This window comes from Bufo bufo, chromosome 3 (assembly GCF_905171765.1).
Source record: "Bufo bufo chromosome 3, aBufBuf1.1, whole genome shotgun sequence".
Taxonomy (NCBI): Eukaryota; Metazoa; Chordata; class Amphibia; order Anura; family Bufonidae; genus Bufo; species Bufo bufo.
Genome location: NC_053391.1, coordinates 445021281 through 445044381, shown reverse-complemented (window position 1 = coordinate 445044381; position 23101 = coordinate 445021281). Strand labels below are relative to the sequence as shown.

The window sequence follows — 23101 nt, the reverse complement described above, 5'->3', positions numbered from 1 at the left end:
AACTGACAAATATATAGTGGGATCTTTGTGCCATCATAAGCTTATACAAACTAAAAATATTTCTAAGTACACAGGGTTAGGGTGCATTCACACGTATGTATTCTTCAGTCTGCTAAACGCGGATCCGCAAATAAATACAGATGACGTCCATGTTGCATCCTTTTTTTGAGGATCCATTGTAACAATAAAGCACGGAAAGGTGATGGCGCTAAAAGAATAAACTTTATTGATACGTAATTAAAAACGGGGGAAATGTATCACGATTACAACTAAAGCTGGGTAGGTGGAATAACCCAATAGGTCTGAGAAGCCCGGTGGCCAGTAAACTCACAGTAGCTGGAGCATAAACAGCCTAGGGAACTGACCGCAAAACCACAACCCAGCAAAATAAAAGGGCTCGCCAAAGACCTAACCAACTGCCCCAGCATTACTGAAGCTCCCACATACAGCGTCTAAAACGAGCTTTTTTTAGACGCTGTATGTGGGAGTTTCAGTAATGCTGGGGCAGTCTTCGGAGAGCCCTTTTTTTTTTTTGCTGGGTTGGTCATTAGTATCAATTGACCAATATACCCTGCATTTTGTTTTGTGGTCAGTTTTGTGGTCAGTCAGGTCTAGGCTGTTTATGCTCCAGCTGCTGTGAGTTTACTGGCCACCGGGCTTCTCAGACCTATTGGGTTATTCCACCTACCCAGCTTTTTTGTACATTCGCACCAATTATCCGATCAGGACTACCAGTCCCAGTCGGTACGGCAGGCAATACTGCTCAGGCTACTTTCACACTGGCGTTTTGGCTTTCCGTTTGCAAGATCCGTTCAGGGCTCTCACAAGTGGTCCAAAACAGATCAGTTTTGCCCTAATGCATTCTGAATGGAAAAGGATCCGCTCAGAATGCCTCAGTTTGCCTCCGATCAGTCACCATTCTGCTCTGGAGACAGACACCAAAGCGCTGCCTGCAGAGTTTTGGTCTCCGCTTGACGAAACTGAGCCAAACGGATCCGTCCTGGCACACAATGTAAGTCAATGGGGACAGATCCGTTTTCTCTGACACAATTGGCACAACAGAAAACGGATCCGTCTCCCATTGACTTTCAATGGCATTCATGACGGATCCGTCTTGGCTATGTTACAGATAATACAAACGGATCCGTTCATGATGGATGCATGCGGTTGTATTATTGTAACGGATCCGTTTTTGCAGATCCAAGACGGATCCGCCCAAAATGCGAGTGTGAAAGTAGCCTTAGTTGTGTGATGATTTTTACTTAATTTGTTAGTTGTAATCGTGTTTCATTTCCTCCGTTTTTAAATAACGCATCAATAAAGTTTATTCTTTTAGTGCCATCACCTTTCAGTGAATTATCTATAATTAAGATGTATACCAGTGATACATTTTCAGTAGCAGTGAATTCCATTTTAACAATGCCTATTTTTGTCCGCAAAATGGACAAGAATAGGACATGTTCTATCTTTTTTGCGACATATGGATGCAGACAGTCTGTTTTTTTTTACGGACCCATAGAAATGAAAGAGGCTGTGTGCAATCAGCAGAAAATGTGGATGCGGACCAAAAATACGGTCATGTAAATGGAGCCTAACTGCAAGGATACATCACTCCGTAAAGAGTAAGCATACTTTACACAATCACGAGGATATACACACTCTTCCTACAAAAACTCCTATTCAACATCAATGATCAATGCTGGCGGTGGGTGACAGAGATTTGGTCCTTGCGTAGCCCAAGTGGAAGAGGATGGAATTTAAGTTAATGATAAGGAAGGCGTGATCTGAGTTTGCTGTCCTTTGCAACTCTTGGATCACTTGAGGAATGCTGTAAATTTCAAAAAGCTTCTTATTACTCCTGGGAAAGAGAAAGAAAAATCTATGAAATATGCAGAAGCTACATTGGGTTGTTTCTTTTTTTGATGCAGCAGACCAGTGAGCTTCAGGTGATCCGATGGCAGATTAATACAGTATATTGAGGGTTAGGTTCTGCTTATGTCATAAGGTCAGAAGAAGCCTTTAATCGGAAGAACACAATAAGCCACAGGAGGCTGAAAGGGAGATTCTGAGGATGACCGTAGGGATCATTTATGGAAACCAGTGCAAGAAAGAGCAGTTGACCATAGCAAAAAAAAATTTTAAATCAGGTTGCATTTCATTTTTCAGAGGAATATGAAGGCAGCACCCTTATTGGTTTCTATGAGTATCTCTAAACAAGTGTTCTAATCTGTAATGCCAACCAACTTTGCACTCCACGAAATGTTGCCAAATGTCGCAAAATTACACCAAAAGTTGCAAGCTACATTGTTGGGTGACATTTTACACCACAAAACTGGCATAGCAGATTTGATAAATGTCCACCTCTGCATACAGATCAGGAAGCTACAACGCTGATCATGTGATCGCTGGGGGCCATACATATATCCCCCTGCATCAAAACAACAATCATTTTGTAAAAAAAAAGTATTATGGTTGCACTTTGTGCTATTATAAAAAAAATAATGCAAATATGTGAAAAATATACTATTTTTTTCCTACATTTTTACCAGATATAAAAAATAAAACCCAAAAAATGTAAACATAAGGATAAGAATCAAGCCCGATGTATAAAAAAATTTAAAAAAATAAAAAAAAAAGGCAAAAATGATTTATACAACCAATCCCAAAAAAATAAAAAAAAAAACCCTGGTTTATAAAGAAACAGGAAATGTGTCTAGTCAGGAAGGGGGATGGGGTTAAATGGCCCAGTCTTAAATTGGCTTAAAATACTTCAGTTGCAGACTCTGCAAACACACTTAGAAACATCTCTGCAACTGTATTTATCACTTATACAGGTTCTTCTAAAAAAAATTAGCATATTGTGATAAAGTTCATTATTTTCTGTAATGTACTGATAAACATTAGACTTTCATATATTTTAGATTCATTACACACAACTGAAGTAGTTCAAGCCTTTTCTTGTTTTAATAATGATGATTTTGGCATACAGCTCATGAAAACCCAAAATTTCTATCTCAAAAAATTAGCATATCATGAAAAGGTTCTCTAAACGAGCTATTAACCTAATCATCTGAATCAACTAATTAACTCTAAAACACCTGCAAAAGATTCCTGAGGCTTTTAAAAACTCCCAGCCTGGTTCATTACTCAAAACCGCAATCATGGGTAAGACTTCCGACCTGACTGCTTTCCAGAAGGCCATCATTGACACCCTCAAGCAAGAGGGTAAGACACAGAAAGAAATTTCTCAACGAATAGGCTGTTCCCAGAGTGATGTATCAAGGCACCTCAGTGGGAAGTCTGTGGGAAGGAAAAAGTGTGGCAGAAAACGCTGCACAACGAGAAGAGGTGACCGGACCCTGAGGAAGATTGTGGAGAAGGACCAATTCCAGACCTTGGGGGACCTGCGAAAGCAGTGGACTGAGTCTGGAGTAGAAACATCCAGAGCCACCGTGTACAGGAAATGGGCTACAGGTGCCGCATTCCCCAGGTCAAGCCACTTTTGAACCAGAAACAGCGGCAGAAGCGCCTGACCTGGGCTACAGAGAAGCAGCACTGGACTGTTGCTCAGTGGTCCAAAGTACTTTTTTCGGATGAAAGCAAATTTTGCATGTCATTCGGAAATCAAGGTGCCAGAGTCTGGAGGAAGACTGGGGAGAGGGAAATGCCAAAATGCCTGAAGTCCAGTGTCAAGTACCCACAGTCAGTGATGGTCTGGGGTGCCATGTCAGCTGCTGGTGTTGGTCCACTGTGTTTTATCAAGGGCAGGGTCAATGCAGCTAGCTATCAGGAGATTTTGGAGCACTTCATGCTTCCATCTGCTGAAAAGCTTTATGGAGATGAAGATTTCATTTTTCAGCACAACCTGGCACCTGCTCACAGTGCCAAGACCACTGGTAAATGGTTTACTGACCATGGTATTACTGTGCTCAATTGGTCTGCCAACTCTCCTGACCTGAACCCCATAGAGAATCTGTGGGATATTGGGAAGAGAAAGTTGAGAGACGCAAGACCCAACACTCTGGATGAGCTTAAGGCCGCTATCGAAGCATCCTGGGCCTCCATAACACCTCAGCAGTGCCACAGGCTGATTGCCTCCATGCCACGCCGCATTGAAGCAGTCATTTCTGCAAAAGGATTCCCGACCAAGTATTGAGTGCATAACTGAACTTAATTATTTGAAGGTTGACTTTTTTTGTATTAAAAACACTTTTCTTTTATTGGTCGGATGAAATATGCAAATTTTTTGAGATAGGAATTTGGGGTTTTCATGAGCTGTATGCCAAAATCATCAATATTAAAACAAGAAAAGGCTTGAACTACTTCAGTTGTGTGTAATGAATCTAAAATATATGAAAGTCTAATGTTTATTAGTACATTACAAAAAATTATTAACTTTATCACAATATACTAATTTTTTGAGAAGAACCTGTACTTTCAACACATTCTGCACAAATCAATAGTACAACTGAATATAAGAAACTTTGTAATATATCTTCTTAGAAAGAAAGGCCTCTTTCTTCACTTATAAGCCACTTTTCTCACCCCCTGCCTCCTGAATTTATCTTTCACCCTCAATTTATAGCTAAATTCCATCGGACTATAACTTCACAGAGAGTTCCATGCTGTCTATGGAGAGCAATTTCAGCCCCCTTCCCCAGATTAATTTTACTTTCTTCTTATTTGGTCTGAAATCTCGATATATGCATCCCAGGAGTTCAGTCATTTCACCTAACCGGCTGCACCCGGAGCTTCCCCCTCCACCCTCTTACCTCACTTTAGAGAGCTTCTGCAAAACAATGCTTAATTTTTCCAGTATTTGGACATCAGCTTTGGGATCTTTAAGCAACGCAGCACACGTACTAAAAAAAGATTCAGTGCTACACGACTCCAGGAACGGCTGCAAAAAACCTGCAACACACAAAAACAATATTAATAAAAGGAAATGGTAGACAGTGGCCCACAGGTACCAACAAGTTACAGCTAGAATATTGCCAAAGGCTGAAACTCCATGGGGGAGATTTATCATCTCTTTTGCGCCTGAAAAGTAGTGTTAAAATATCACAAACTATGGGACACATTATTAAGACCGGCGTCTTAGACGGAGGCATGGCCAGTCACCCTGACAAATTTATCTTCATTTACGCCAGTTTCCTGCCATAAATGGCTCTAAATTCTGGTGCAAATAGTTAATAAATATGTTGCACGACGTGGTAAAAATATGCATAAATATGGCCAGTGTCACTAATATGCCATGAGAATGTGTTACTAGACAGAAGCTGTCCTATCAGCTCAGCAGTTATCACACACAAACCCTCCTTGTTATTTCTATGGAGAAGATGAGCAGCTACTGGACATTTAGAAACAGAGAAGACTGGGGGCAGAAAAAGACCCCATGGTCCATCTAGTCTGCCCTTGTATTACCACTTATTTTAGGGCAGACATGTGTTTATCCCAGGCATGTTTAAATTCACTTACTGTCTATTTCCCAACCACATCTGCTGGTAGCTTGTTCCCCATTTCTGGTGTTCTTCTTGGGGAAAATAACAAAAGATTTTCTAGAGAAATCCAACGCTACCTACCCTTCCCCGGGGAACAAAACACCAATGAGGTCGGTTCACAAGCACCCACAGACTTTTACAATATCCCGATGAAAAACACAGCATAAGCAGACAAAAATGATGTCAATAAGCAACTTAAAGAGGACCTGTCACCTCTCCTGACATGTCTGCTTTAGTAACTACTTGCATTCCCCTTGTAATAACAATACGGGTATAGTGACTGGCTTGAGCACAGGTGATTCATAGAATTTTTTCAGGATATAAAATAAAAAAATTACATTGTATTTTAATTATATGTAGTTTTAGCCTCAAATGTTTCATTTTCACATGTGGTTGTAATCTGCTGTATTGGCACACTGCAGGGTTCAGAAGAGAACGAGAACTATGTGCGTTTGGGATCTAGACTGGTGATTTATACAGTACTGGCCGACAACTTCAGAGGCTCTGAGGCGACATAAAAAAAGAAACCCCTAAGAAGTGAGGCCCTACATGTGGGTCCTAATATTTTGCCTGGACATACAACAGGACTGAGGAGTAAAAGAGCACCATGTGCTTAAATGTGGTGATTTATGCATCTTGTGCTGACAAATGTAGAGGCTCTGGGGTGAAATAAATGGAAAGTGGCCCCATTTTGGAAACTCCACCCCTCAAGGTATTGAGAGGTGTAGTGAGCATTTTGACCCAACAGTGTTTTACAAAAATGAATGCACAGCAGGTTGTGCAGAGTGAAAATTGCTTTTTATCCACAGATATGCTTGATTTTTTGATCAATATGTTTTTTTGGAAGGCAAGGTGACCAAAAAATAGCTGCTCTGACACCATTTTTATTTATTCATGGCGTTCACCTGACGGGGTGGATCCTGTGATACTTTTATAGAGCCGGTTGTTACAGATGCGATAGTACCCAATAAGTCCATTTAAAAAAAAAAGCAAATGGCTAGATGAGGGGAAGGGGGCTTTATTTTTTTACACTGAAACCTTTTTTTTTTTTTATAAAACACTTCTTAAAAATTATGGGACTACAAATTTTGAGCGTCTGATAGCTATTTCAATGCAAAGGCAAACAAACGCTATATGCAGCAAAACACTGCCCAAAGCGCAAAGACATGGATAAATGTGAATTACTTTACTGCTCTGCTTACTTATCTGAAAATTAGAAGCTCTGTAAACCCCAGCATTGACTGCGGCAGAAAAAGTTATCCGCCAGCATAAGAGTTTTAACCAGTACCGACTGTTATAGAAGGGGTCTGGCTGTCAGTAACAGAAAACCCCTGTACCGATCGAGCGGGCAGCCTAATCAGTGCACCGTATATGTACAGCGGAATGCAGGGTTTAATATTGAGATCTATCCTCTGGATAGGTCATAACTGTCATATCAGCAGGCGTCCAACTCCTGGCAGCCCTCAGCTGTTTGAAGAGGCCACAGTGCTCTGATGAACGCCGTGGCCTCCTCACAGCATACCAAACACAGTGCTGTCCATTGTAAAGCGGCTATGGTTGGTACCGTAGCTCGGCTCTATTCACTTGAATGGGACTGAGCTGCGTCTACGCCTTGTGACTAATGAACGTGACATTATGGGACAAAGAAGTGGACACAGAATTCACAAGTGCACCACAGCTTCTTCAAAGAGATGATTGGCAGGGGTGCAGGTACTCCCCAATGATTAGATATTGATCCTGAGAATAGACCATCAATATGAAAATCTCTGAGAATCCCTTTAAAACAACTTTCCGGTCTAGGGTATAAAATTTGATCTATGAAAGGTAACATAGAACAATATCACTAAGTTCCCTCCTGGACCCCTCTGCCATGGATGCGCCAATTTAGGATCCCCAATGTGTTGTCACAAAATGCCCATTTCTTAGATTATCTGTTGGGAGTTTGAGACACTCCCCCTCCTGCTCCTAGACAGATGAGCGCTGATGAACTCAGGTATGTGTCCATCCTTTTTATTCCCCTGCAACATCAAGTCAGCCTTGGTTCCAGAGCTTTTTCAGACTTTGCTGCTGCAGCTTCTGATGGAGCCCTGGAATCAAAGCTAAGGATCCTGCAGGAGAATCCAAAGGATGGACACAGTGCTAAAGTCATCAGCACATCCAGGAGCGCCTCAGACGATCAATGGGTAGTCTAAGAAGTCGGTGGCCATAATGTGACAACAGAAAGAAGATCCGTGACATGGGAACACCAAGAGAGTCACTTTAAGTCAAGAAAACGGTTTATAACTGGTCTTCTAATACCGCAAGTGAACACCAAACTATTTGCATGACAGTAGAAAAGAGACACTTCTGCCTGCAAGAGAAAAAGATTTAATTTTTTCTCCAAAGCAGACACATGGGTCGGATGGCACATTGTGTCATTTTGTAATAGAAAACCAAGGGACTGAATTGTCCAGATGTGTGAAGAGATCAGGAACAAATGTAACTGTAAGGACCCCCCCAAGAAAAATGAAGGAACTCTTTCCTGAAGATATGTTGGAAATGCCACTATAAACAGAGGTGTTCATAGTATGAGGTGATCTTTACATAAGCTCTATTACACTTAACGCCCATACGTTTTCTATATATGCATTGTAGTTTATATTCACTGGCAGCAGATCAAATGACAGGGAAAATACCGTAAAGGGAAAAAAAAGATTTTGATTAAAAACTAATGTTGTGCAATTACAAAAGTCACGCCAAGTTCAGTTTTCCGATAATCATTAGCATATCCATTAATCTTAAGGGGATAAAAGATAACAAATAAGAGAGGGGGTATGGAGCAAGCTGGCATCTCAGCAGACTCCTGCCCTACACACTTCAAAGGAATCTTGTGTTTCATCTTAAAGGAGGATGTTTTTTCAAACAAAATTAAGACTCATGAAATATGTATTTATTAGGCTTCTTGCACACGGGCATCCCGGAATTGCTCAGGATGCGTCGCGTGTGCATTGCGGGAAACCCGCGCAATCAGTTTTGATTGCGATTGCGTTGTTCAGTTTTTATCGCACGGGTGCAATGCGTTTTGCACGCGCGTGATAAAAAACTGAATGTGGTACCCAGACCTGAACCCGGACTTCTTCGGGTTAGGTGTTCTGTAGATTTTATTATTTTCTATTATAACATGCTTATAAAGGAAAATAATAGCATTCTTAATACAGAATTCTTACTAAAATGTGGCTTGAGGGGTTAAAAAAAAATAATTAACTCACCTCATCCTCTTGTTCGCGCAGCCGGCATAGTCTTCTTTCTTCAGCTTTCAGGACCTGCAAAAGGACTTTTGATGACGTAATCGCGCTCACCACGTGGTAAGAGCGGTGATGTCAGCGCAGGTCCTGCTGAATGAAGATAGAAGGATCTTCTATCTTCATTCAGCAGGACCTGTGCTGACGTCGCTGCGCTCACCATGTGGTGAGCGCGATTACGTCATCAAAGGTCCTTTGGCAGGTCCTGAAAGCTGAAGAAAGAAGACTATGCCGACTGCGCGAACAAGAGGATGAGGCGAGTTAATTTATAATTTTTTTATCATCTGTTTTTATTTTTGCGGATCCGCAATTTGCGGACCGCAAAACACACACAGTCATGTGCATATAGCCTTAGTCTGCACCGAAGTACCCTGTTCATGAGAGACTGTCCAGCAACAGTCTTCTGGGTCCTTTTGGCTTGATGTGACTATAAAAGTGTCTGCCCTCCTTCCAGAAACGGCTAAGACCCATGTACTTGAGTGGCATGGCCAAGAGTTTGCTATTCCTGGGAGAACAATCAGATCCATTTGTAGTCTTCAATGACCCCTTTAAATATAATCTTAACTATTTACTTATTTACTTACTTGTCTCCATTGATAGTTGAAGTAAAATATCGAGGATGATGGAAATAAGTCCCCTGCTTGATACATGTAAAAGATCTACAACCACGGGTACTGCTTGATACTCCAAGAACAAAGATCTTCCCTCATCACTTTTCAGGTCCATGCAAAGCGAATCCAATGCCTGAGCAAGGTAGTCCACTAGAATATGAGTCGGGAAAAGTTAGAAGCATTTTTTTAAGGAATGGTTTCATACACAAACTGATTTGCATATTTATAAAAAAGGAATTGAAAAATGATTTTTGAATTTGATACTGTCATATTTCAGAGGGGCTGAGGCTTACTAATGAGCTTGGTGGCCTTGTACCGCTCATATAATATAACTGTGTAGATCATGGCTTCTCAGCCTTCTACAATTGGGGTCTCATTAGCAGGAAAACTGGGCCTCATCAGTAGTTAACGTCCACACCAAAATGACAAATATTGCTCAATTTATATTTCATATCATTAAAATAACCACAAAAGGGGTCATTATGAGGTAAATTGGATCATGCTGCAGACAGGGAAAGCCATGTGCAATGATCAGCATATGATCAAAACTGCCTTTTGCAGATTTGTCTCAAAAACAATATGGGGCACCTCGAAGTTTGAGAAGCATAACTTAAAAGGTTGTCCCATCTGGACATTTATGGCATATCCAGAGGATATGTCATAAATGTCCAAATACGCTGCCGTGAATGAAGAGCAGGTTGCACATCTCTCTACATTTACTGATGTGGGATTTTTTTTAAAACAGTAACGAAAATTTGACCAAACATTTTCTTAAGTCTCATAAGGGAGAGAGGGAATGGAGAGAGCCGCACATTATCATCTGGTTTCCAAATCATTGCAATGGGGTCCTGTTCTTAAGATAGGAGTGGGTCTCAGAGATGCCATAAACGTCAAGGTGAGAATACCCCATGTGTAATAAACCTTACCTTGTGTAACAGTTTTAAGTATCACGAGAGTTGATATGAATCTCAATGGAAAATTGTTGCTTTTAAAGAAGGCTACAGATCTTGGCTTATCTTCCAACACACTTTGCTCCCCAGGATGATAAACTATTCCTTTAAATGTCTCCTCACCAAGGCGCCTTATGGTTGAGATCAAAGTAGACTGTGGTCATAAAAAATAATAATAATAAATCAACTGTAATTGATTTGGGCAATTATTAATGGCTCCCAGCAATATACTGACAAAGCATAATTTCTAACCTGTGTTCGGTTTTCAAGTTGCCTCAACGTCCAATATGCAAACCTCATAAAGGAAGTATGCAGTTTACTATTCACCAAAGGCATCCACTGAAATTGCTCAACAATAACAGGTAAAATCTGGAAAAAAAGCAAGAAACATCTGCGCTAAAAATGAACATAAATGAGCTTTCCGGCATATAGCTAAAATGTGCCATCAATTACTGAACAGAAGAGATCCTGCCTCTGCGATCTTCAAAATAAAGGAGCAGCAGTGCTCGCAGATTGCTGCTTATCCTACACAGCGATGCGTAAGAACTAGGGGTGAAACGATTACTCGATTGAATCGAGTAATTCGACACAAAAAAATCCTCGATGCTAATTTTTTGTGTCATGTGACCACGGAGTGGGAGTAAAGCGCTTGCTATTACTCACCGATCCGTGGTCACCCGCTGGCCCGCACCATGCTGCACTTTCCTCCTGACACATCGTCAGGTCATAGTGCACGTATGCGCACACTATGACCCAACGCTGTCTGACGCCAGGACAACAGTGCAGCGCACGGAAAAGAAGATGGAGGAGCTGTGGAGCGGCGCCCCTACAGGAGAGGCAAGTATTTTATTTCAGTGGCGCTGGGGACATGGCTAGTAGGGGGAGATGGTGGCACTGGGGGGCAGCTGATGGCACTGGGGGGCTGATGAGTTTTATAAAGAAAAACGTTCTTTAATCGCTGGATTAATTCATAGAATACTCGATTCCAAAAATGTCGATAGCTGCAGCACTAGTTGGAACACCCACTTGAATAGGGGCCTAGTTGCAGTTCCCTGCATAGCGGATGTCTGGTGGCGCCACTGTGCAGAGAGCCAATAGGACTGGTTACATCAGTCTCCTGGTCATTGTGGGTTCTTGAAATAGGCCTACTAAGATCTCATGCACACAAATCTATTCTTTTTTCCCCGTGTCAGTTGTATTTTTTTTTTGCAGCCCGTGTGCAGAACCATTCACTACAATGGGTCCGCAAAAAAATGGAAATCACTCCGTGTGCATTCCCGTTTCTGTATGTCCACAAGTCCATTCCGCAAAAAAGACAGAACATGTCCTATTATTTTCTGTTTTGTGGACAAAGATAGGCATTGTTACAATGGATCCGCAAAAAAATAACTGGATGCAACACACGTCACATGGACGTCATCCGTATTTTTTTGCAGATTCGTGTTTTGCAGACTGCAAAATACATACGGTCGTTTGCACGAGCCCTGATATGTTATAGCATAACTCAGTCATAGGCGACAACATTATTAGATGTGAAAACCCCTTTAAAACCAAAGGTCACTTAATACAAGAGTTCAGCTTTACCTGCCCCCAAGCCCTCCACTCACACAGTATGGGCATTTACAAAATGTGTACGAGTACAAAAGTCACATATTGTTGCACAAATAGCATTTTGCTAAAAACTTTTAGATTTTTTTGATCACTTTTTTAAGAAAGTTGGTGTAGCTTAGTTGAACCAGCACGGCCCAACACATTGATTATAAGGGTGTAAATTATAGCTAAAATCTACACCACCTCAGATTTCAGTTTCTGCCACCCAGACAGCAAAGTTGCGACAAATTTACTAAGAACTTGAGCCTCTTAAATAGTCTGCATTTTACTCTGGCAGTATTTTGGTGTGGAAATGCCTGTCTTTAGTAAATGAACCCCGGTGTTTCTCAACTCCAGGAACACTGGTTTAGGAACTTACTGACAGTGATGTTAGGTTTCACAGTAAAGAGCTGTTGTAGCTGTCCTTCAGCCTGCAGAAGTGATCTAAAGTGGACTTTTAACCCTTTCTACCCCGGGCCAGTTTTCACCTTCCTGCCCAGGGCATTTTTTGCAAATCTGACATGTTACTTTATGTGGTGATAACTTTAAAACGCTTTTACTTATACAGGCCATTCTGAGAATGTTTTCTCGTCACATATTGTACTTCATGACAGTGGCAAAAATGAGTCAAAATATATATTTTTTTTATTTATAAAAAAAAAAAAAAAATTTACAAAAAATTTGGAAACATTTGCAAATTTCAATTTCTCTACTTTTAGAATAGACAGTAATACCTCCAAAATTGTAATTACTTTACCATCCCCATATGTCTACTACATGTTTGGATCATTTTGAAAATGACTTTTTGAACATTTCCAAAACCCAATTTTTTCAGGACCAGTTCAGTTATGAAGTCACTTTCTGGGGCTTACATATTAGAAACCATCCATAAATCACCCCATTTTAGAAACTACACCCCTCAAGCTATTCAAAACTGATTTTACAAACTTTGTAACCCTTTAGGTGCCCCACGAGAATTAAAGGAAAATGGGAAGGAAATTTCAAAATTTCACTTTTTTTGTTGTTGCAGATTTTACATTTTAATCAAGGGTTAACAGCCAAACAAAACTTAAAATCTATTACCCTGAATCTGGTGTTTACAGAAACACCCCATGTGTGCTCAAAAACTGATGTATGGGCACACAGCAGGCTTCAGAGTGGAAGGAGCACCATATGGCTTTTAGAGAGCGGATTTAGCTGGAATGGTAATTGGGAGCTATGACGCATATGAAGACACCCTGAGGTGGCCCTACAATGGAAACCCCCAAAAAGTTACCCCCATTCCGGAAACTACACCCCTCAAGGAATATTTCAAGGTGTGTAGTGAGCACTTTGACCCAACCGGCATTTCACAGATTTAGGAAACACTTGGCTGTGAAAATGAAAAATTGAATTTTTTTCCGGAAAAAGTTGCTTTACACCCAAATTTTTCACTTTCACAAGGGGTAACAGGACAATATACACCCCTCATTTTGTTCCCCATTTCCCCCCGAATACACCAACACCCCATATGTGCTCAAAAAATGATGTATGGGCGCATCGCAGGGCTCTAGAGTCAAATATGGATTTTGCTGACCTGAATTGGCAGACATGGATTTTAGGTGCCATGTCGCATTAAATAAATTCCTGAGGTCCCCAGAAATGATAAACCCCAAGTGACCACATTTCGGAAAAAGCCCCCCTGTAGAAACATTTTAAGTGGTAGAAAGGGTACTTTTCAGCAAACAGGTGTCTCACAGAAGATAGAAATACTTGAGAAAGCATTTCAAATGACACATTTGTGAAAAAAAATAAAAAATTACTTAGCAGACCCCAATTTTTTTCCCCACAAGCGGTTAAAAGAGAAAATGCCCCTCAGGTTGTGTTACCCATTTTCTCCCCATTCAGGAAACACCCTATATGTGCTTGTAGCCTGCTGTATGGGTGCACAGCAGGCAAACGGCAAAATATGAATTTTGCTGACAGGCCTGAATTGGCAGACATGGATTTTAGGTGCCATGTCACGTTAAATAAATTTCCTGAGGTCCCCAGAAATGAAAAACACCAAGAAGTAACCCCATTTCAGAAAAAGCACCCCCATACGAACATTTTAAGTGGTAGAAAGGATACTTTTCAACAAACAGGTGACTCACAGAAAACTATGAAAACTTGTGAAAGCATTTCAAATGGCACACTTGTAAAAATGAAAAATTACTAGCAAACAGGTGTCTCATGGAAGCAGAAATACTAGAGAAAGGATTTCAAAGCACATATTTGTAAATATCAAAAATTACAAGCAGACCCCAATTTTCACTTTCACAAGGGGTTAAAGGAGAAAAGGCACCCCAGTATAAGTTCCACATTTTCTCCCTTTTTTGCAAACACCCCATATGTGCTTGTAGCTTGCTGTATGGGCGCACAGCAGGGCTCTAGAGGCAAAGTGCAAAATATGGTTTTTGCAGGCCTGAATAAACAGACATGGATTTTAGCTGCCATGTCGCATTAAATAAATTTCCTCAGGTCCCCAGAAATAAAACAAACCCCAAGAAGTGACCCGATTTCAGAAAGAGCACCCCCGTACGAACATTTTTAGGGATGGAAAGGGCACTTTTGACCTAACAGTTGTCTCAAATAAAAAAAGAATATGTAGTGGTTGTTGGAAAGTGGATATGCCAGCAAGGTGGACTAAATCAGAGATATAAAGTGGAAATATTACAGGGAGCATAAAGGATTAAATTAAAAATCCATGGATGAGTGGTAGGTTCGGAAACAATCCTTTATGCAGAGGCCTGGTTTATCTGGGCAGGTGTCGCACTGATAAGAGGTGTCTTTTCGTATTCCCCTTTTGTAATAAACCCAACATCTTTTTGGGGTCTTTCCCCTCTTCGCTGTTTGTGGGACTTCACCAGGGAAATGTTGTCCTGGTAAAACACGGGAACCATGACCTCCTGAAGTACTCGGGCCCTCCCCTTCCTGAGTTTGGAAAATTAGGGCCTTGATGACCACCTCTTGGAACTGAAGGAAAGTTCCTGTGTGGCATGCAGCTCGATGTAAAATGTACGCATTGTACAGTGCCATCTGTACAATGTATACGGCCAGCTTTTTGTACCACACCTTAGATTTATGCATGGCACTGTAGGGCTTCAGATCTTGATTAGACAGATCAACCCCTCCCATGTGCCTGTTGTAATCAAGGATGCAGTCTGGCTTGTTGACAGTGGTAGTGGTACTTCGCACTAAGGCAGGGGAACTGGTGTGAGTTTGAATGGTGGTCAGTACAAGGACATCCCTCTTGTCCTTGTACTTAACCGCCAGGATGTTCTCATGGCGGAGAGCCTTACTGTCGCCTTTTTAGAGTAGTTGCTGTAGTATGCTGGTATAATAGTTATCCACATAGAGGTGGTAACCCTTATCCAGCAGTGGGTGCAGTAAGTCCCACACGATCTTCCCACTAACTCCTAGGACGGGAAGGGGGGGGGGAATTCAAGGGGTTGCATCCAGGAATCTTTCCCCTCATTAACCCGGAACCTGTAGGTACTCTCGCACAGCTTGTACATTTTCATTCCGTACCGTGCCCGCTTGCTGGGAAGGTACTTGCGGAATTTAACCCTTCCTCTTTTGAAAAAAATCTATTTATGTGAAGCCTGTGCAGTCAATCTGAATTCCAGAGTTTCCCACAAACTCTGGAATTTGAGGCTCATAATCCTCAGGCGGTGTGGTCAATAGGGGATCACTAGAGGGGAGGGGGGGGGGAAGCTACTTCATCTCCCTTGGGGCATCCTTGAGGGTCCCTCATCACCGGATGACGATGATGATGGAGTAGAGGAATGTGTCATCCTCTTCCCCTTCACTTGCAGACTCCGTTTCAGAAGTAAGGATGGCGTATGCCTCCTCAACGGAGTACATTCTCTGGGATGAATGGGACATTTTTATTGGTGTGTGTAAAATGAAAAGTGTCAGGGGGGTGTATGTAACTATTTAACATGTGAGGGGGCTTGTAATGAATTTATAATAAAATTTATGATTAAGAAAAAAAGAGGAAGAAAGAAAAGAGAAAAAGATAAGTGAGATAAGTGAAAATATAAGAAAAAAATGTAGAATAAAAAGCAAAAAAAATAAAAAGGCAAAAAAAAAACAAAAAAAAAAAAACACTAAACCTGAGCAGATGCTGTCAGTAATTGACACTACTGACCAGCGCTCAGCAGGTGCAGGACCCACGCACGCAGTGCCTATCTAACCTAGTACTAACAAAAATTAACTTACATATACAAAAAGTCTACACACCCCTGTTAAAATGTCAGGTTTCTGCGCTGCAAAAAAAAATTAAAATTTAGACTAAGGCCTCATGCACACTACAGTTCCGTTTTTTGCGGCCGGCAAACCGCGGATCCGCAAAAAACGGAAGCCGCCCGTGTGCCTTCTGCAATTTGCGGAATGGAACGGACGGCCCATTGTAGAAATGCAAGAATAGGACATGCTAATTTATTTTATTTTTTTGCGGGGCCACGGAATGGAGCAAAGGATGTGGACAGCACACGAAGTGCTGTCCGCATCTTTTGCGGCCCAATTGAAGCGAATGGGTCCGCATCCGAGCTGCAAAAACTGGGGCTCGGATGCGGACCTGAACTACGGTCGTGTGCATGAGGCCAAAGATAAATGATTTCAGAACATTTTCCACCTTTAATGTGACCTATAAACTGTACAACTCAATTAAAAAACAAACTGAAATCTTTTAGGTGGAGGGAAGAAAAAAAAAAAAACTAAAATAATGTGGTTGCATAAGTGTGCACACCCTCTTATAACTGGGGATGTAGCTGTGTTCAGAATTAAGCAATCACATTCAAAATCATGTTAAATAGGAGTCAGCATACACCTGCCATCATTTAAAGTGCCTCTGATTAACCCCAAATAAAGTTCAGCTGCTCTAGTTGGTCTTTCCTGATATTTTCTTAGTTGCATCCCACAGCAAAAGCCATGGTCCACAGAGAGCTTCCAAAGCATCAGAGGGATCTCATTGTTAAAAGGTATCAGTCAGGAGTAGGGTACATTTACAAGGCATTAGATATACAATGGAACACAGTGAAGAAAGTCATCATCAAGTGGAGAAAATATGGCACAATAGTGACATTACCAAGAACTGGACATCCCTCCAAAATTGATGAAAAGACGAGACGAAAACAGGTCTGGGAGGCTACCAAGAGGCCTACAGCAACATTAAAGTAACTGCAGGAATATCTGGCAAGTACTGGCTGTGTGGTACATGTGACAACAATCTCCCGTATTCTTCATATGTCTGGGCTATGGGGTAGAGTGGCAAGACGAAAGCCTTTTCTTACGAAGAAAAGCATCCAAGCCAGGCTACATTTTGAAAAACACATCTGAAGTCTCCCAAAAGCATGTGGGAAAAGGTGTTATGGTCTGATGAAACCAAGGTTTAACTTTTTGGCCATAATTCCAAAAGATATGTTTGGCGAAAAAACAACACTGCACATCACCAAAAGAACACCATACCCACAGTGAAGAATGGTGGTGGCAGCATCATGCTTTGGGGCTGTTTTTCTTCAGCTGGAACTGAGGCCTTAGTTAAGCTAGAGGGAATTATGAACATTTCCAAGTACCAGTCAATATTGGCACAAAACCTTCAGGCTTCAGCTAGAAAGCTGAACATGAAGAGGAACTTCATCTTTCAGCATGACAACGACCCAAAGCATACATCCAAATCAACAAAGGAATGGCTTCCCCAGAAGAAGATTAAAGTTTTGGAATGGCCCAGCCAGAGCCCAGACCTGAATCCGATTGAAAATCTGTGGGGTGATCTGAAGAGGGCTGTGCACAGGAGATGACCACGCAATCTGACAGATTTGGAGTGTTTTTGCAAAGAAGAGTGGGCAAATCTTGCCAGTCAGAATGTGCCATGCTGATAGACTCATACCCAAAAAGACTGAGTGCTGTAATAAAATTAAAAGGTGCTTCAACAAAGTATTAGTTTAAGGGTGTGCACACTTATTCAACCATATTATTTTATTTTTATATTTTTTCTTCCCTCCACCTAAAAGATTTCAGTTTGTTTTTCAATTGAGTTGTACAGTTTATAGGTCACATTAAAGGTGGAAAAAGTTCTGAAATGATTTATCTTTGTCTCATTTTTTTACATCACAGAAACCTGACATTTTAACAGGGGGGTGTAGACTTTTTATATCCACTGTATGTATATTTATGAATATCCACAATTTACCGACGTGTGAAAGAGGCCTAACATATACACTACCTGGCCAAAAAAAGGTCATCACATGGATTTAAATAAGCAAATAGGTAAGAGCTACCCACTTGGTAAGGTCTACGTTCAGCAACGTTATGTGCCCAAAGAATGAGGTCAGCAGACTACCTGAATATACTGAATGACCAGGTTATTTCATCAATGGATGTGGCACGGGCATATGCCAAGATGACAATGGCAGGCTCAAATTGTGAAAGCGCGGTTCGGGAAGAAAGACATTTTCACAGATGGATTGGCCACCACAGACCTAAACCACATTGAGAATCTTTGGGATGTACTGGTGAAGACTGCTCAGTGGTCCAAACCTCTCAATAAAAGATCTTGGGGAAAAATGTATGCAACGCTGGACAGAAATAAATGTTGTGACATTGCAGAAGCTTGTGGAAACGATGCCACAGCGAATGCGTGCCGTAATCAAAGCTAAAGGCGGTCCAACTAAATATTAGCGTGTGACCTTTTTATTTTTGGCCAGGCAGTGTTTATCTCAGCTGCATATTCCCATATGATGGCAAGATAAAGCAATGTTAAAATAAGCAACATAAATGATGGAATTGCTGAGGGAAAAGTGCAAGCCTTTGAAGGTATGCAACACAATTACTTAGCTAGTGCTTTATTGAAGTTCTGAAAGAGCGCCTTACGAAATGTTGTAACACACATACCTTGGCACACTGCTCCTGAAAATAGTTTGTGGGTAATTTATCCGTGGATAATGATTTGTATCGGCCTCCATTACCTTCTGATGCAGAAAGCCAATCCATAAGAATAGTTACGAGCTTGTATGCTTGCATATTATTAAGAACCTGTCGGACAGCCAAATTGTTATCGGTTACATCTGTGCTCTTTGCACATCAAAAGAGTAAATTAGGCAAATTTATACAGACAACGTATGTAGCTTTTGCAGACAAGGATCGGAAGAGTTGAAAATTGTTTAAGGAGGTGAATTTTAACATGAACTGTTGCCAAGAGGTGTTTGTGCTGCACAAGATGGCAAAGTACAGAATTAAATCTTGAAGAAAACTGGTAATGCAAAGGGTTAATTACTCTTACCGGTAATTGGTTTTTTCAATAGCCTCCACAACGGCACTTACAGGAGGGTGTCCCCGCCCCCAGGACAGGAAACCCCCCTTACCTATTCAGTCAATAAGAGAGGGCACGGAAGTGATGCAAGAAAAAAAATATGTATTAACATCAACAAATTACATCATTTGAAGAAGGCAAAAGGAAAAAAGGGAGGGAAATCCCATTACCGCTGTGGAGGCTATTGGAAAAACTTAATTACCGGTAAGAGTAACTAACCCTTTTCCCCGGCACCACCACAACGGGACTTACAGGAGGATTAACAGAGTAATTAGTACTAAGGAGGGACCACAGCAGAAAGGATTCTGCGGCCAAAGGCCAAGTCCTGGTTCCTGAGAATGTCCAATTTATAATGACTGAAAAAAGTCATAGGGCTTGCCCACTTGGCTGCCCTGCAGATCTGGTCTAGAGATGCTGAAGTCGATTCTGCCCATGAAGATGACACTGCTCTAGTAGAATTTATTCCAGAAGGGGGCTGAAGATCTCTCTGGATATAAGCAGAGGCAATAACATCTCTGATACATCTTGCTATGGATGATTTGCTGGCCGCTTGTCCTTTATTTGGACCCTGATATTGGAGGTGTGCCGGTAGGATAGCACGCTCCTTCTCACGTCTAAGTCGTGGAATTTTTTATCTCTTTCCGTAGTTGGAGATGGACAGAAGGAAGGTAACAAAACTTCTTGCTCACAATGAAACTTGGAGATAACTTTGAGAAGAAAGGAAGGACAATGCCTGAGAATTATGCGGTCGTCCAGGACTGTAAGATATGAAGGCTTGTGAGAGAACGCCTGGATTTCTCCAATCCTTCTAGCAGTTGTTTTTGCTACAAGAAAAACTGTTTTGTAGGTAAGCATCTTTAACCCCTTAAGAACTCAGCCCTATTTCACCTTAAAGACTCGGCCATGTTTTGCAAATCTGACCAGTGTCACTTTAAGTGGTGATAACTTTAAAACGCTTTGACTTATCCAGGCCATTCTGAGATTGTTTTTTCATCACATATTGTACTTCATGACACTGGTAAAATGAAGTAAAAAAAAATAATTTTTATTTATAAAAAAAATACCAAATGTACCAAAAATTTGAAAAAAATTGCAAATTTCCAAATTTCTATTTCTCTACTTCTATAATACATAGTAATATAATGTAATACCTCCAAAAATAGTTATTACTTTACATTCCCCATATGTCTACTTCATGTTTGGATCATTTTGGGAATTATATTTTATTTTTTGGGGATGTTACAAGGCTTAGAAGTTTAGAAGCAAATCTTGAAATTTTTCTGAAGTTTTCAAAAACCCAATTTTTAGGGACCAGTTCAGGTCTGAAGTCACTTTGCGAGGCTTACATAATAGAAACCTCCCAAAAATGACCCCATTCTATAAACTACACACCTCAAGGTATTCAAAACTGATTTTAGAAACTTTGTTAACCCTTTAGGTGTTCCACAAGAATTCATGGAAAATAGAGATACAATTTCAAAATTTCACTTTTTTGGCAGATTTTCCATTTTAATATTTTTTTTTCCAGTTAACAGCCAAACCAAACTCAATATTTATGGCCCAGATTCTGTAGTTTACAGAAACACCCCATATGTGGTCGTAAACAGCTGTACGGGCACACGGCAGGGCGCAGAAGGAAAGGAATGCCATACGGTTTTTGGAAGGCAGATTTTGCTGGACAGTTTTTTTTGACACCATGTTCCATTTGAAGCCCCCCTGATGCACTCCTAGAGGAGAAACTCCAAAAAAGTGGCCCCATTTTAGAAACTACGGGATAGGGTGGCAGTATTGTTGGTACTAGTTTAGGGTACATATGATTTTTGGTTACTCTATATTACACTTTTTGTGAGGCAAGATAACAAGAAATAGCTGTTTTGGCACTGTTTTTATTTTTTGTTATTTACAACATTCATCTGACAGGTTAGATCATGTGATATTTTTATAGACCAGGTTGTCACGGATGCGGCGATACCTATTATGTATACTTTTTATTTTATTTATGTAAGTTTTACACAATGATTTCTTTTTTGAAGCAAAAAAAAAAATCATGTTTTAGTGTTTCCATAGTCTGAGAGCCATAATTTTTTAAGTTTTTGGGCGATTACTTTGGGTAGGGTATGATTTTTGCGGGATGAGATGATGGTTTTATTGGCACTATTTTGGGGTGCGTGTGACTTTTTTATTGCTTGCTATTACACTTTTTGTGATGTAAGGTGACAGAAAATTGTTTATTTAGCACAGTTTTTATTTTAAATTTTTTACTGTGTTCATCTGAGGGGTTAGGTCATGTGATATTTTTAAAAAGCTGGTCGATACGAACGTGGCGATACCAAATATGTATACTTTTTTATTTATTCATGTAAGTTTTACACAATAACAGCTTTTTTAAAACAAAAAAAATGATATTCTGAGCCATAGTTTTTTTTATTTTTTGGGCGATTGTCTCAGGTAGGGGCTAATTTTTTGCAGGATGAGGTGACGGTTAGATTGGTACTATTTTGGTGGGCAAATGCCTTTTTGATCGCTTGTTTTTTGTGATGTAAGGTGACAAAAAAATGGTTTATTTAGCACAGTTTTTATTTTTTACGGTGTTCAGGGGTTAGGTCATGTGATATGTTTATAGAGCCGGTCGATACGGATGCGGCGATACCCAATATCTATACTTTCCCCCCCCCCCCGCCCCCTATTTTTTTAACAATTTTTTTTTTTTACTTTATTTGGGGAAAATGACGTTTTTGTTTATTTTTACTTGAAACTTAATTTTTGGGGGGGAAAACGTTATTTTTTAAACTTTTTTTTTTACTTTATTTTTTGTCCCACTTTGGGACTTGAACTTTTGGAGATCTAATCCTTTACAATGCATTCCAATACTTCTGTATTGGAATGCATTGGCTGTATGAGGGTTTTATAAACCCCTTTATAAAAGGGTTTTATAAACCCCTTTATAAAACGCTTGATGAGCGGGAAGTCTGACAGTTTCTCATCCAGAAAGGCACTTAACGCTGAGACTTGTACCTTGAGCGTTGCAGGTCGGAGACCTTTATCCAATCCCGCCTGCAAGAAACTTAGAACCTGAGGAATGTCTGGAGAAAGGCAATTATTTGAAAAGGACAAAAAAGCGTTCCAGGTTCTTAAATAAATTCTAGACGTTATAGCCTTCCGATTCAACAACATCGTAGATATTACAGCATCCGTCAACCCCTTTTTCTTTAAAGGCGACGCATTCAGCCGCCAGGTCGTCAAGCTGGGTTGATTTACCCTGGGATGAAATACTGGTCCTTGGTAAAAAAGGTCCGGGGTTGATGGAAAGGTCCAGAATATTCTTGCAGATAACTTGAGCAGCAGGGGGAACCAAGATCTCCTTGGCCAAAATGGAATGAATATTATCTGAGCTGCTTCCTCCTCCACCTTCATAAGAGTTCTTGGAACAAATTGAAGAGAGGAAAAGCATAAAGAAGAGCTTTCGGCCATGGCTGGGATAGCGCATCTACCCATAATGGCTGGTCCTGTCGGGAAAGGGAGCAAAATTTATTGGTCTGCCTGTTGTCCCTTGTGGCAAATAGATCTAGATCGGGGACTCCTCATTTTTTGCAGATCTGCTGAAAAATTTGAGGATTCAGGGACCATTCTCCTTCTTTCAAAGTCCAGCCGCTGAGGAAGTCGGCTATTACATGGTTCTCTCCTTTCACATGGACTGCTGTTAAGGAAAAGAGATTCCTTTCTGCCCAATGAAAAATGTCCCGAGACACTGCCCCTAGGGAACAGCTCCTGGTCCTTCCCTGCTTGTTCAGGTAGGCAACTGCCGTGGTGTTGTCTGATAACACTTTTGTGTGTT

At 40.8% G+C, this 23101-nt stretch overlaps 1 protein-coding gene across 2 annotated transcripts in view; it reads right to left on the bottom strand.

Annotated features, from left to right (window-relative positions):
- Window positions 1-1119: 1119 nt before the first annotated feature.
- Window positions 1120-23101, bottom strand: part of CCDC138 (coiled-coil domain containing 138) — a 62039-nt gene continuing 40057 nt past the window's right edge. The window contains exons 9-14 of one of the 2 annotated variants that reach the window (XM_040425070.1): window positions 18849-18989; window positions 10596-10712; window positions 10320-10497; window positions 9367-9543; window positions 4773-4911; window positions 1120-1858 (exon numbers count right to left, since the gene is read on the bottom strand). In XM_040425070.1, the coding sequence (XP_040281004.1) occupies window positions 1687-1858; window positions 4773-4911; window positions 9367-9543; window positions 10320-10497; window positions 10596-10712; window positions 18849-18989 (924 nt within the window). In that variant the 3' untranslated portion in view covers window positions 1120-1686. The other variant, XM_040425071.1, reaches the window with a different exon arrangement.